Source organism: Mercenaria mercenaria, chromosome 2, assembly GCF_021730395.1.
Source record: "Mercenaria mercenaria strain notata chromosome 2, MADL_Memer_1, whole genome shotgun sequence".
In the NCBI taxonomy this organism is placed as follows: domain Eukaryota; kingdom Metazoa; phylum Mollusca; class Bivalvia; order Venerida; family Veneridae; genus Mercenaria; species Mercenaria mercenaria.
Window position 1 is genome coordinate 71,753,874 of NC_069362.1, and position 14,001 is coordinate 71,767,874.

General features: G+C 34.7%; 1 protein-coding gene across 29 annotated transcripts in view; it reads right to left on the minus strand.

The window, feature by feature from the left end:
* LOC123564278 (cyclin-dependent kinase-like 2) overlaps positions 1 to 14,001 on the minus strand; it is an 80,217-nt gene that overhangs the window by 24,162 nt on the left and 42,054 nt on the right. For 9 of the 29 annotated variants that reach the window (XM_045357704.2, XM_053536903.1, XM_053536895.1 and 6 more), the window contains exons 9-11: positions 13,949 to 13,975; positions 10,031 to 10,144; positions 8,041 to 8,100 (exon numbers count right to left, since the gene is read on the minus strand). The exons of 3 other annotated variants lie outside the window; for them this stretch is intronic. In XM_045357704.2, the coding sequence (XP_045213639.1) occupies positions 8,041 to 8,100; positions 10,031 to 10,144; positions 13,949 to 13,975 (201 nt within the window). Of the gene's footprint in view, positions 1 to 6,583; positions 6,600 to 7,126; positions 7,157 to 8,040; positions 8,101 to 10,030; positions 10,145 to 13,948; positions 13,976 to 14,001 lie in introns of all 29 variants that reach the window. 17 more of the 29 variants (XM_053536906.1, XM_053536899.1, XM_053536897.1 and 14 more) reach the window with 8 other exon arrangements.

Below are 14,001 nucleotides of genomic sequence, written 5' to 3' on the forward strand. Positions count from 1 at the left end.
GCGAACAGCATGGATCCTGACCAGATTGCGCAGGCTAGTCTGGATCCATGCTGGTCGCAATCCCACTATGTTGGTTTTCTCATGGCACGGCTCATTTTTTATTATAATATCTAATCATATTTCAATGTCACAGAAAAGGTGTATTTTGAAACATATAACTTATGCAGGTTTTTTGCACCAGTGGATATTCAGAAAGCTTAATCTTTTTAGCTCACCATCAGAAACTATTTTCTGAACATATATATTTTGATGATTTACAAAGGTGCCACATTAAATTAGTGAAGTTACTGGTTTAGGGGCAACGAAACAAAATGGAAAATATTCTTTTCCGATTACTATCCTACAGATGTCAAAGCTCTATCAAACTTGTTCTTCTTATGTATAAGAATCACCTGAGACAATGACCTTTTAGCTAGGGACTGTTACATATAACATGTTTCTTGTTAAGATGAATATTTTTGCCAAGTTACTTTGAAATCATTTAATTTAATGTGTTCATGGTTTGGGTTAAATGGCATGAACTCATGAATTTCTGTTGGTAGACATAAAATGAAAAGGAATTTTATCTGTATTTCTGTTTGTAGACATAAAATGAAAAGGAATTTTATCTGTTAATTGGGATTTAACTTCTTCCCATAAATTAGTCCCCTACAAATATTAATGATTTAACATATTAATATTATATGAAAATCCATCCATATACGGCAGTTATTGCCTTACGAAAATGGGATGGACTGACTCAGAGGGGCTGATGGATGTAGTGAAAACATGATTTATAATTAAGAAATAATAATCTGCAGAGATACTGATGAGAAGCTATGTGAAAATAAATCATTTTTGGCAATAATGCGACATACATAAAGTAATTATGCAAGTATTACATATTTCTATACAATATTCTACCAATGCAGGCATACATAAAGCTCTTGTTGAGAGAGTGAAAGAAACCCTGCAAGATAAAGCCACCACCAAGTTCATCAACTATCCCCTGTACATATTTATTCACATTTTTGAATCAAACAAGAAATAAAGCTGAAATATACCCTATTCTCTATGCATTTTACTAACTATATGTTTACCAATAGGCATACATTTCTTGCAAACATGCAGGAGAAAAGGCTGATGATGTTCATTTCTGCTCACCTTAGGTTGCTTTGCCATAGCACATGTTTAGGTGAACAGTTTTGTGCAAAGGGTATAAAATTATCAAGAAATTTCATTTTTCTAAGAGGTGTGTCTTTAGAAATTGTAAAGTTGATAAAAATGTCTTTAAATATCAAATACCAATAATAATGATAAACAAGAGGGCCATGATGGCCCTATATCGCTCACCTGTTATCATTGCACTGGAGGACAAGAAGGTCCTCAGAAAAAATATCTAAGTCCAAAGGACAGGAACAACAAAGGGAAGAAATTTAACCAAAAAGAAAAAAAAAATTCTTACAAGGTAAAGATATGTCAAAATACACTTAAAAATTGGAGGTACCATCCATGTTGTACCACAGAAAAGTGGTCTCGGTTTTTCCCTACAGCCAATAATAAAAAAGTTACTAAAAATAAGCTATTAATAGTAACGTAAAAGAGAAGTTATTAAAAAAAAAAATATTGTAGGTGAACAAAAGAAGGATCCGCCAAATAAATCTGTTTACATAAATGAAATTTCATATCAGTATCTTCATTAGTTATGGAGATATACCCATTTTAATTTGAAATAAAGGAAGGTGATTTGACATAAAATCAGTCCATAGTTATCTATCCCGATTGTCTCAGTCCAACTAATAACAATAATGAAATTTCAAGTAAGTCCTATAAGTACTTACTGATATAAATCCATTTTGATTACAATCAGGGGAGGTAATCAGATATAAAATAACTCTGCACCATATGATTGGATCTGATTTGTCATGGAATCCAAGATTTATTGTTGTTGAAGATATTTTGGAAGTTTGTATCAAATCAAACAATAAATGAAGTCTCTATATGGCTGCAAAAGCCAAAATAGCCAATTTTGGACCTTTAAGGGGGCATAACTCTGGAACCCATGAAGGAATCTGGCCAGTTGAAAAAAGGAAGCAAGATCTTGTGGTGATACAAGTTGTGTGCAAGTTTGGTTAAAATCAAATCATAAATGAAGCTGCTATTGTGCAGACAAGGTCAAAATAGATAATTTTGGCCCTTTCAGGGGACATAACTCTGGAACCCATTATGGGATCTGGCCGGTTCAAGAAAGGAACTGAGATCTTATGGTGACACAAGTTTTTTGCAAGTCTGATCAAATTCAAATCATAAATGAAGCTGCTATTGTGCAGACAAGGTCAAAATAGCTAATTCTGGCCCTTTCAGGGGCCATCACTCTGGAACCCATAATGGAATCTCGCCAGTTCAGAAAAGAAACCAAGATCTTATGGTGATACAAGTTGTGTGCAAGTTTGGTTAAAATAAAATCATACATGAAGCTGCTATTGTGCAAACAAGGTCAAAATAGCTAATTCTGGCTCTTTCAGGGGCCATAACTCTGGAACCCATAACGGAATCTGGCCAGTTCAAGAAAGGAACCAAGATCTTATGGTGATACAAGTTGTGTGCCAGTTTGGTAAAAATCAAATCATAAATAAAGCTGCTATTGTGCATACAAGGTCAAAATAGCTAATTTTGGCCCTTTCAGGGGCCATAACTCTGGAACCCATAATGGGATCTGGCCAGTTCAATAAAGGAACTGTGATCTTATGGTGATACAAGTTGTGTGCAAGTTTGGTTAAAATAAAATCATAAATGAAACCACTATCGTGCAGACAAGAAATTGTTGACGGACGCACGGACGGACGACAGACGAAGGGTGATTACAAAAGCTCAACTTGTCACTATGTGACAGGTGAGCTAAAAAATTGCTATCGTATTCATACAATAAGATGACACTAATGTACTGCATTTCATTAAAAAATTTGTTTATTTATTTTGTTGGGTTTAAAGGTGGATAATCAGATTTTGGCCATGTAACGGATTTGTTCGAAACTTTAGCATCTGAGCATTTACACTCATTTATGTTCACTTAACACTTAATACAAATTAGATTTTCACTGGAGGTATTTTTAAAATTTTATTTTCCTATCCTGGTTGCCCAACCAAGATAGAGTTATTTTATCATAAGTATAAATTTGATAAACATACTTTGCCTAAGGAAATGTTTAAATATTAGACATATTGTACTATATTTGTTAAATACTTGCATTAAAAATTATGTATTTAGATGGAATTCATTAGAAACGCAAGTTTGAAAAATTATTATTACCTCCCTTTGCCTATCTTGGTTGCGCAACCAAGATAGATTGGAAATAAATGAATTCAGAAGCTACACACAGCTTTTAAACTTGCATTTTGGTTCAGATTGTTCAATAGTTGATACGTCTATCAAATGCAAATGTAAAACTAGACATTGTATCGAATAAAATAGAAATACCCAGCTTTTTATATACTTTCATATTAAAGGGGAGTAATTACAAAATTTTTTAAAAATAATAAAATATACATTTCAAATAGTAATCTAACTCTATGTAATCGGTCTTTTTGTTCCTTAAATAATTCTCTACCAGAATATACAAAAAGTAAAAAATGTCATTAAATGTTGTTTAAATGTGACTGACCACCTTTAACATCGCACCGCTATAATTATAGGTCATATGGCAACTTTCCAGCTTTGATGGTGGAGGAAGACCCCAGGTGCCCCTCCATGTATTATTATATCATAAGCTGGCACCTGGGTAGAACAACCAACCTTCCATAAGCCACCTGGATGGCTTCCTCACATGAAGAATGCAACACCCCGAGTAAGGCTGGAACCCACATCAATGAGGGGCAAGTGATTTGAAGTCAGGGACCTTAACCACTCGGCCACGGAGGCCCCTTTTCATTAAACAAGAGGGCCAAGATGGCCCTAAGTCGCTCACCTGAGAAACATACCATAACAGTGTAAACATGTTTGACCTAGTGATTTCATGGAAACAAATATTCTGGCAAATTTTCATAAGGATTGGACCAAAAATGTGGTCTCTTGAGTTTAAACAAGTATTTTCTTTGATATGAACTAGTGAACTAGTTTTTGACCCCAGATGACCCATATTCAAACAAGGCCTAGATTTCACCAAGGTAATCATTCTGACCAAATTTTATGAAGATCAATTGCCAAATACAGCCTCTATTGCATACACATTTTCCTTTGATTTGACCTAGTGACCTACTTTTTAACCCAAGATGACCCATATTCGAACTCGACCTAGATTTCATCAAGGCAATCAAAATCTAAGGCAATCATTCTGACCAAATTTCATGAAGATCAATTGAACAAGAGCTGTCTCCATAGGATGACACATGCCCCCGATGGCACTTTAAATGAATAGTTATGGCCGATGTTCGAGTTTAGGACCTTTGACCTACGGAGCTGGGTCTTGCGCGCGACACGTCATCTTACTGTGTCACGCATTTATGCGTAGTTATTTTAAAATCCATGCATGAATGACAAAGATATGGACCGGACACGCCCATCAATGCACTATCATGAAAAAAGACCTTTAACATCTAAGTGTGACCTTGACCTTTGAGCTACGGACCTGGGTCTTGCGCATGACACGTCGTCTTACTGTGGTACATTCATGCCAAGTTATTTGAAAATCCATCCATCGATGACAAAGATATGGACCGGACACGCCCATCAATGCACTATCCCTTAATGTCTAAGTGTGACCTTGACCTTTGAGATACGGACCTGGGTCTTGCGCGCGACACGTCATCTTACTGTGGTACACATTCATGCCAAGTTATTTGAAAATCCATCCATTGATGACAAAGATATGGACCGTACACACCCATCAATGCACTATCCCTTAATGTCTAAGTGTGACCTTGACCTTTGAGGTACGGACCTGGGTCTTGCGCGCAACACGTCGTCTTACTGTGGTACACATTCATGCCAAGTTATTTGAAAATCCATCCATCGATGACAAAGATATGGACCGGACACGCCCATCAATGCAATAACCTTTAATGTCTAAGTGTGACCTTGACCTTTGAGCTACGGACCTGGGTCTTGCACGCGACACGTCGTCTTACTGTGGTACACATTCATGCCAAGTTATTTGAAAATCCATCCATCGATGACAAAGATATAGACCGGACATGAAAAATGCGGACAGACCGACAGACAGTTCAAAAACTATATGCCTCCCTTCGGGGGCATAAAAATACAGCCTCTATCGCATACACAAGGTTTTTTTTTTATTTGATCTAGTGACCTAGTTTTTGACCCCAGATGACCCATATTCCAATTCCACCTAGATTTCATCAAGGCAATCATTCTGACCAAATTTCATAAAGACCAATTGAAAAATACAGCCTCTATCGCATACACAAGGTTTTTCTTTGATTTAACCTCATGACCTAGTTTTTGACCCCTAGATGACCCATATTCAAACTCTACCTAGAATTCATCAAGGCAATCATTCTGACCAAATTTCATGAAGATCAATTGAAAAATACAGCCTCTCAGGGATCATCCTAGGTCAAAATTTTAGGGAGAAGTGACTTCTCCCTCCGCAGAATTTAGGGAGAAATCAAGGAATTTAAGAAGAATCGGCATATTATTCAGTTTCCAGCCTATAATTATATATTTCCACTTTCTGTGGGTCTTGCTATAACTTACAAAACAGTAATTATTTAAGGAAATTGATTATTGCATTATTATTTTCATGAATGTGTAAATAAAGTATTAACTTAGTTATGAAAAAGTCGCCTTAAAATTTTTATCCACAGCGCCCGGGTAATTAATTTATAGAAACCAGCCGTATTTGAAATATTTTTTGAAGTAAGTTTTAATAAAATCAATAAATAATATACTGTTGATGCATAAGATCATGCACTCGCTAAGTTTACCGGCTTTTTACACGCTGATTGAAATTTTTCAAAATGGCGGCGGCTAACAACATTATTGATTAACACTGTAGGATATTAATGATACGATTGGCTGAAGTTTGACAGGCGAGTAGGCGGGGTTGACTATGGATTTATCGGTAATTTAATCTAGAATATGCATCAAGTTTTACAACTTTAAGTAAACAGATTACAACATTCAGAAAAACTCGGCGATTCGGATTTCGCCTGGAGGCGATAATTAGGCGAAGTGGCCGACTTTACAGCGACGATATCGCTCAAATCGCCTTGTAGGATGATCCCTGCCTCTATCGCATACACGAGCTAAATGTTGACAGACGACGACAGACAACGACAGACAACGGACATTGAGTGATCACAATAACTCACCTGAAATTGCTCAGGTGAGCTAAAAAGCTTCAGAAAGTGAGGTCCTACTCTAGACATTAAACTAGGAATGAAAAATAAACTATCAAAGATGAAACATGATAAAAGTAGCAGCTCATCTAAGCTTTAGCTTATGTGAGCTTAAAATAACCACTGGCAAGATGAAACTTACTACCACCTAAAATAATATGACTTTATACCCTAGAACCATTATCTACTTTAATAACAACTATGCATATATATGAAAAACTTCCAAGCAGAGACAAGCATTATATACCTGCCACTCGAAAACACTGGAATAATCACAGAAAATAGAATTACTTTTCATTTACTAGAAATTCATAAAAGTGCCACAAACATAAAATTCATGCTGCAAATTAAACAGTTCTGCTGAAAAAGAGCTCTTTAAAGGAACACTCTGATAAAAGCATATACATAATAATTTCCATCTTTTATGATTGAAATATTTCCATATTAAATGTTTAAACGTGAAAAAAGGAATTCTTAATGCAAGTACATCTTACTGAATGCCCTGAACATAAGTAAAGAGCTTACTTGCAAAACAGTAGTTTGGAATTAGATCTTACCAGAACAAAAAGCTTATATACAGATTCCTTTTTTCACAACAACATATTCAGTCATAAAAGAACAAGGAAAATGGAAGGATATGTTAGCCTGTAAATGAGCAAGGGCAGATAGGTCAAGACTGAATAAACTGTGCAAATCACACCAGGTCAAGGTCATTGTAGTGTCACAGACTGGTTGCCATGGTTACTTCCAGTCTCACAACAGACTGTGCTCCAGTTTGTTCAACACTTACCAAGCTTGAGGTCTAGCTGTATCTTTCTGGCTTTAATGGTAATAGTTAATTAATTAACACTGTTCCAGATTATAAGGAATATTATTATATTCTCTTAACATCATCCAAAAAAGTAAATTTTAGTCTTTTCTCTAACACTAAATAACACTGCAGTTAACAGAAACAAATGAAATACAAATGGTAAAAAAAAATAAGTGTTTTAGAAATCACCTCTCTGGATAACAGTCCCAACCACCATAAAAAAATAAACATTATGGAAAGACACTGCAGAGCATACTCTTCCTGACTTCCTGATTATCAGTTTTAGATCAATTTCAAGAGATTATTTTAAATCTAAACTTTTAAAAGCCAAAAAATACAAACTGAACATACCAAGCAAATACATTCCTTGTTGATTTTTTTCCAAATCTTTAAGTTCATTAAATTTTAAAACATCTTGCAGCTGCACTTCATCTCAGTCCTGGAAGCAACTATTTCTCATCTTAACAATGCATTAAATTGCTGCTCTTTCTCATATATGTGAATCAGAATTATCAGCACATTTAAGGCATGTTTTTGCTTGGTTTATTTTAACTCTTATCATGCTGGACACGAATGATTCTGCCTTTGCGACCAGTGTAGATCATGATCTGCACTATTCGCCATTCAGTCAGTATTTTTTTTGGTAAGCACCCCTTTTAACAGTTAATGGTATTGTCCAAACTGAAAGATGGACAAGTTCATTATAGAAATTGAGCAGGGTAAAGGTTAATAGTCTGACAAGTCAGGAAATGGTTGTATGTATGAACTCTGCAGGCTATGTTGTCGACATTCTGTTAAGTCCAAGGCACCCAATACACATGTTTTACAACAATTAGTCTATATACTGAGGAGGTCAGTGATCACAGCATGAGAAACTTGAACTGCCAGCTTACTGATTATTCTTGAATGGTGATATCTTTCCAATGTCGAAGCTACTTTGATGTTTTCTAGAACTGTTTGAAAATGATACAAATATGGGTATAATTACAGAGATAGGAAGACTACAAATAACAAATATTTTATATTATATTGTCAAAATTAATAGGCTAGGCCTTCAACAAATCTTTTATAAAGAAAAGTGTTTCTATCAATCGAAACCTTTACAAGTGAGACTTACCTTGGTAGCTTTATGCACTAATCTTTGTAATTATTTACTGTTTTGTAATTTATATCATGTAACAATGTTGTTGTACATATTACATAAGAATGTTACAAAATTATTTCTGATAGTGTGTATGTTATCTAGGGAAATCCACATTCATGTAAATAATCTGGGATTCCACATAATATAGTCTATGAAATGGAACTGCTGGCTGGAACAAAATCTTGAAATTTCTTCAGATTAATTATTCATTTCCTTTCTTCTTTTTTATAGGGACTTTTTTCTTAGGAAACTTTCCATATAAGCCGTGCCATGGGAAAACCAACATAGTGGCTTTGCGACCAGCATGGATCCAGACCAGCCTGCGCATCCGCGCAGTCTGGTCAGGATCCATGCTGTTCGCTAACGGTTTCTCTTATTGCAGTAGGCTTTAAAAGCGAACAGCATGGATCCTGACCAGACTGCGCGAATGCGCAGGCTGGTCTGGATCCATGCTGGTCGCAAACCCATTATGTTGGTTTTCTCATAGCACGGCTCATATATTTAATTAACTGAAGAAAAACAGTTTTTTTTTGCTCTGCATAATAAATACACAGAGCCTGTTAGTAGAAAGGTGAATGTGCATGATATATAAGAACACAAGATACGATGTACTAAATTACTTACATAAACAATGTGACAAAATTATCATACAATACTATACGACTTAGTATACAGGAAGTTAAGGAAGCATGATTACATTTATATGGATTAAAAGTGGGCATTGTACAGTTTTAGTTGGAAAATATAAATACAGGATGAGAGAATATAAAAACAGGACAATAACTACCGCAGACCACAATTCTACATATCCTGACCTTGCATTTTAATAGATGCCACATATGGCCATGATAGGGAGATTTTGTCATAATATTTCCATACAATGATTTTAAGCTAAGCAAAAATAACTGAAACTAATTAAAAGAAATTAATAGTCTCTCACTACACTGAGGCAATAAAATCTGGATATGGAATATATAAAGCAAATTTGTGTTGACCACCATGTATGATCTAAAACTGTGTTTGAGATCTGGAACTGCAATTCACCTATCATTACAGTTTTGTCTTCTCTTTTATTTTCAACATTTTATCTACAGATACAGACATTGCTGTAAAAACATCTTAAACCAGTCATAAGTCCATCCAATTTAGCAATGAACTTGAAAATGTGTGTGTTCATTAAAAAAACATATCTGGACTGCAGACAGAAACATATGAGAAGTAAAAATCTGTAACACCGGGAGTGCCCTGACAAAATATTTTAGTATTTAATGTCTTTGAAAGAAACAAATCTCACTATTTCAATGTTAAATCAAAAGCAGTTGTGAATGTTCCAGTTACTCTATGTTGTCATAACAATTCGTCAGTCTTGTGTGTTACTCTAAAGACCATACTGCTAATATGAATTTGAATAGACCTCCCTACTATTTACAATACTATATCTCTTATTTCTTTCCTTTTCATTATAACTTCAAATGAATTACTGTTTTTGAACTCCATTTCTTTCCTCCATTGTTACAGAACTTCTTCTCTTTTTACAATTCTACCATCTTACAATGCAAATTCCCCTTGCCTTTTGAAGACAATTCTCTAAGGCTTATTTATGTCTTTACAATCTACCCTTTAAGTGTCTGCAGCCGCCTACGGTATATCAATATATAATATCTAAGACTCATATATAGAATTGCAGTCAGGAAGACAAGAGACGAGACATTGTGGTTACATTTTGCACATGATCTTACCTCAAGGGCATTGCCCCTGTATAAGGCATATTTCCCCGTGGACTCTGCACGGCCATATTGTTGTTTACAGGAGGAGCAAAAATATGGGGGGAATGGTTCGCTACCATATTAGGACTGGAAAAATAATCAGCATGCATTCACTCAAATATACATATACTTTGTTTATCATGCATAAAATTCTAAATTAAATCATAACTGTATTACATAAAGGAATTGGCAAATAGTATCAATTTCACATTGATTTAATGAATACGGTTTCTTCATTTGACATCTGAGATTTAACAATTAAAAAAATATCTTTATCAAATGTTTGAATAAATAAGAGGGTCATGATGACCATAGACCATTCACCTGAGTTTCATAACTCAAAAGGTATGAAAATACATAGGAAATTCTGTCCACTTAGTACAGGCTACATTGTAATGGAAACAACCTTAATAATGAGAGTGTAACAAATTTTTTTGATCTGTTGCCATACCGACCAATACTTCATAGAGGCTAACATTTTGACCTAATTTCGGTATATCAATTACACAATATGGCCTTTAGGGCGTTAACAGCCTATTTCTATGATCTGACCCAGTGACCTAGTTTTTAACCCAAGTGTTAATAAGGGTTGTTGTTTTTTTATAAGATTTGACTCAGTGATCTCCTTTTCAAAAACGATATTCAACTTTGTGACCTTATTTGGATCCAAGAGGACTTACTCAATATTTCATAGAAACAAGCATTCTGACCAGGTTTCATGACAATCAGGTAGGAGATGTGGTCCCTACATTGCTAACAAGACTTTTCTATGATCTGACCTAATAACATATTATTTTGACCCCAAATGACCTAGAATGACACTCATCTGAGATTTTATTCAGGCAAATAATCTTAGTTTCATTAAGATCATGACTTGCCAAAATAGTGACCTCTACACTGTTTACAGCAAAACTGTGGACAACAGAGATGGACCATGACAGACACAGGGAGATCACAATAGCTCACCATGAGCTCCTTACTCAGGTGAGCTAAAAAAGAATAAGCCTAAACTAAAATATGTTAAATTTGAAAATAAAGGATTAAATACAATTAATAAAGATACATGAATTTACATGATAACTGCTAAGTACAAATGTATTAAATATTTTCTGATTAATGCATTTTGTTTTAATGTTTGCAAAATGTTCTGTAACTAAAACATGTGAATATGTTTATACTAAACTAAACTAAAACATTTCTAAAGTTCAGCGACTGTAACAGGGTTTTCCTTGACACACATGTTTGTGCATTTTAGCACTACATATTCTCAAACGACCCAGACAATAAATATGAACTCGTCATTGATGACACAAATGAATTTGTAACCAAATTCCCCCTGATGCAAATCTTTGTACCAAATCTAGTTAAGTATACTGGTTCTCACATCAGTATAAGTAAGTTACATGGACTGCAGCCAAAGTTTGATTATTTGATAAACTTCAGGGTCTGTATATATTTTGAACTGGTCTATGCTACATTTATAACAAAGTAGACTGTGAAGAAAGTTTTACAATCTCATATACCCAAAGTTCACTTGATAAGGTAAACCATTCAACAAAATGACTGCAAAATGATATATTTTCTATCAATTGCTATGTGCACGAAGAAAGGGCTGTGTGGTCTTAAGCAGTCACAAGGATCCTGCTTGAAGTCCTGCTTTTAGTAACATAACTGACTTTTTTGAAAACTGGCCATATTAGCATATTAACATTTGTCACAGTAAACCAACAAAGGCCTGTTTATTTACATCTATATTTCTTTCCTCTATTTTAAACAGTAATAATAATCATAAAAACTGACCCCTGAATTTGAAAATGACACCAAAAGTTAATCAAAGCCTTGAGATGTCTGGCAGTTGCGGGTTTTGCTAGAGTTATTTTCATTTTAAATGCCAATCTATAAATATACATGTATAAGAAACAAATACTAATGTGCCTCATATCTAAGATAAACTCTGCCTGACCTTACATGAACAGCTGGAAGTCAGTGATGTTACCATGGGCTGGAATACCTAATCATTGACAGATCTTATATAATCTAAATGGCCAGTGTGAATGGATAGAGGATGAATAAGAACTGCTTGATCATTGATAATTCATCCGCAGTGTTCATGAATGGGACTACTTTTTGTAGCACATGAACAAATTCCTTTGGATGTGATTTGGAATCAAATAAAGATGCTACATGATTGACAGAAATACACTTAACTTTGGTAGCGGGATAAACCCGCAACCAAAAACAAGAGCACCGCCTTGCGGGTGCTGACGCTCATCTGATTTTTTTTTTATAATAGAAATATTGTCCTACCCATGATTTTCTAAGTCTATAAAGGGCCATCACTCTTGCAAAAAGCAGGATAGAGTTATGTTTCTTGATGTACAGTGTCCACTTATGATGGTGAAAAACTGTTGCAAGTTTTAAAGCAATAGCTTTGATAGTTTATGAGAAAAGTTGACTTAAACATAATATTCAACCAAGAAAATGATTTTTCTAAGTCCAAAAGGGGCAATAATTATTGCAAAAAGCAGGATGGAGTTATGTTGCTTGCTGTACAGGGTCAGCTTATGATGGTCAACAAGAGTTGCAAGTTTTAAAGCAATAGCTTTGATAGTTTAAGAGAAAAAGTTGACCTAAACATAAAACTTAACCAAGAAATCTGATATTTTCTAAGTCCAAAAGGGGCCATAAATCTTGCAAAAAGCAGGATGGAGTTATGTTTCTTGCTGTACAGGGTCAGCTTATGATGGTGAACAAGTGTTGCAAGTTTTAAGGAATAGCTTTGATAGTTTAGGATAAAAGCTGACCTAAACATAAAACTTAACCAAGAAAACTGATTTTCTAAGTCCAAAAGGGGCAATAATTCTTGCAAAAAGCAAGATGGAGTTATGTTTCTTGACGTACAGGGTCTGCTTATGATGGTGAACAAGTATTCCAAGTTTCAAAGCAAAAGCTTTGATAGTTTAGGAGAAAAGTTGACCTAAACATAAAACTTAACCAAGAAATCTGATATTTTCTAAGTACAAAAGGGGCCATAAATCTTGCAAAAAGCAAGATGGAGTTATGTTTCTTGCTATACAGGGTCAGCTTATGATGGTGAACAAGTATTCCAAGTTTCAAAGCAATAGCTTTGATAGTTTAGGAGAAAAGCTGACCTAAACATAAAACTTAACCAGGCAACGCCGACGCAGACGTAGACGCCGACGCCGACAACCGCTCAAGTGATGACAATAACTCATCATTTTTTTTCAAAAAATCAGATGAGCTAACAATGGTCATTATGACACTCTATAAAAATTTCTGTGGGAGAACCCACATTGTTTTACACTAGACACCTTATATAAGCAGGGAAGCTTCGGGAATTGGACTGTTTTCTATTTTGAACAGTCCATACTAGCATTCTTCTAGACAGGTTGCCCAACTGGGTAACTGGAGGTGACCATAAATAAACTTAGATATGCATTTAATACAAGGAAACTGTTGTTTTTGTGTGTCTTCAAGAATGAAGTGTAAAGTATGTAATATTTTAGTCACAGATTACACTTTGCAAACAACAGAAAGCATAGTAATTATACTATAGGAAATAATATTCATAATATAATAAAGAAATAAAGTTTTAACATTATCTTCAGTTTTAGTATCATGCTGATTACCTTGTTACATATAAAACTTAACTTATACTGAAATTATTAATAGCATATTGCTAACATTACAGGATGAATTGTTAATAAAATAAAGACCCCTTCCTCAATTAATAATTACATACATTGTTGCTCTGATATTTGTAGGAAATCCACTTTTTGCGACAAATTAATAATTTAAGAAATGTCTGTCTAAAGAGCAACAACATATCTCAATAGAAAGATAAAATAACTCTAGTCTAGTAGTATTCACCTGATGTTGCTTAAAATGATTGATACTCTGAGAACATAAAGGAGAAATAAATG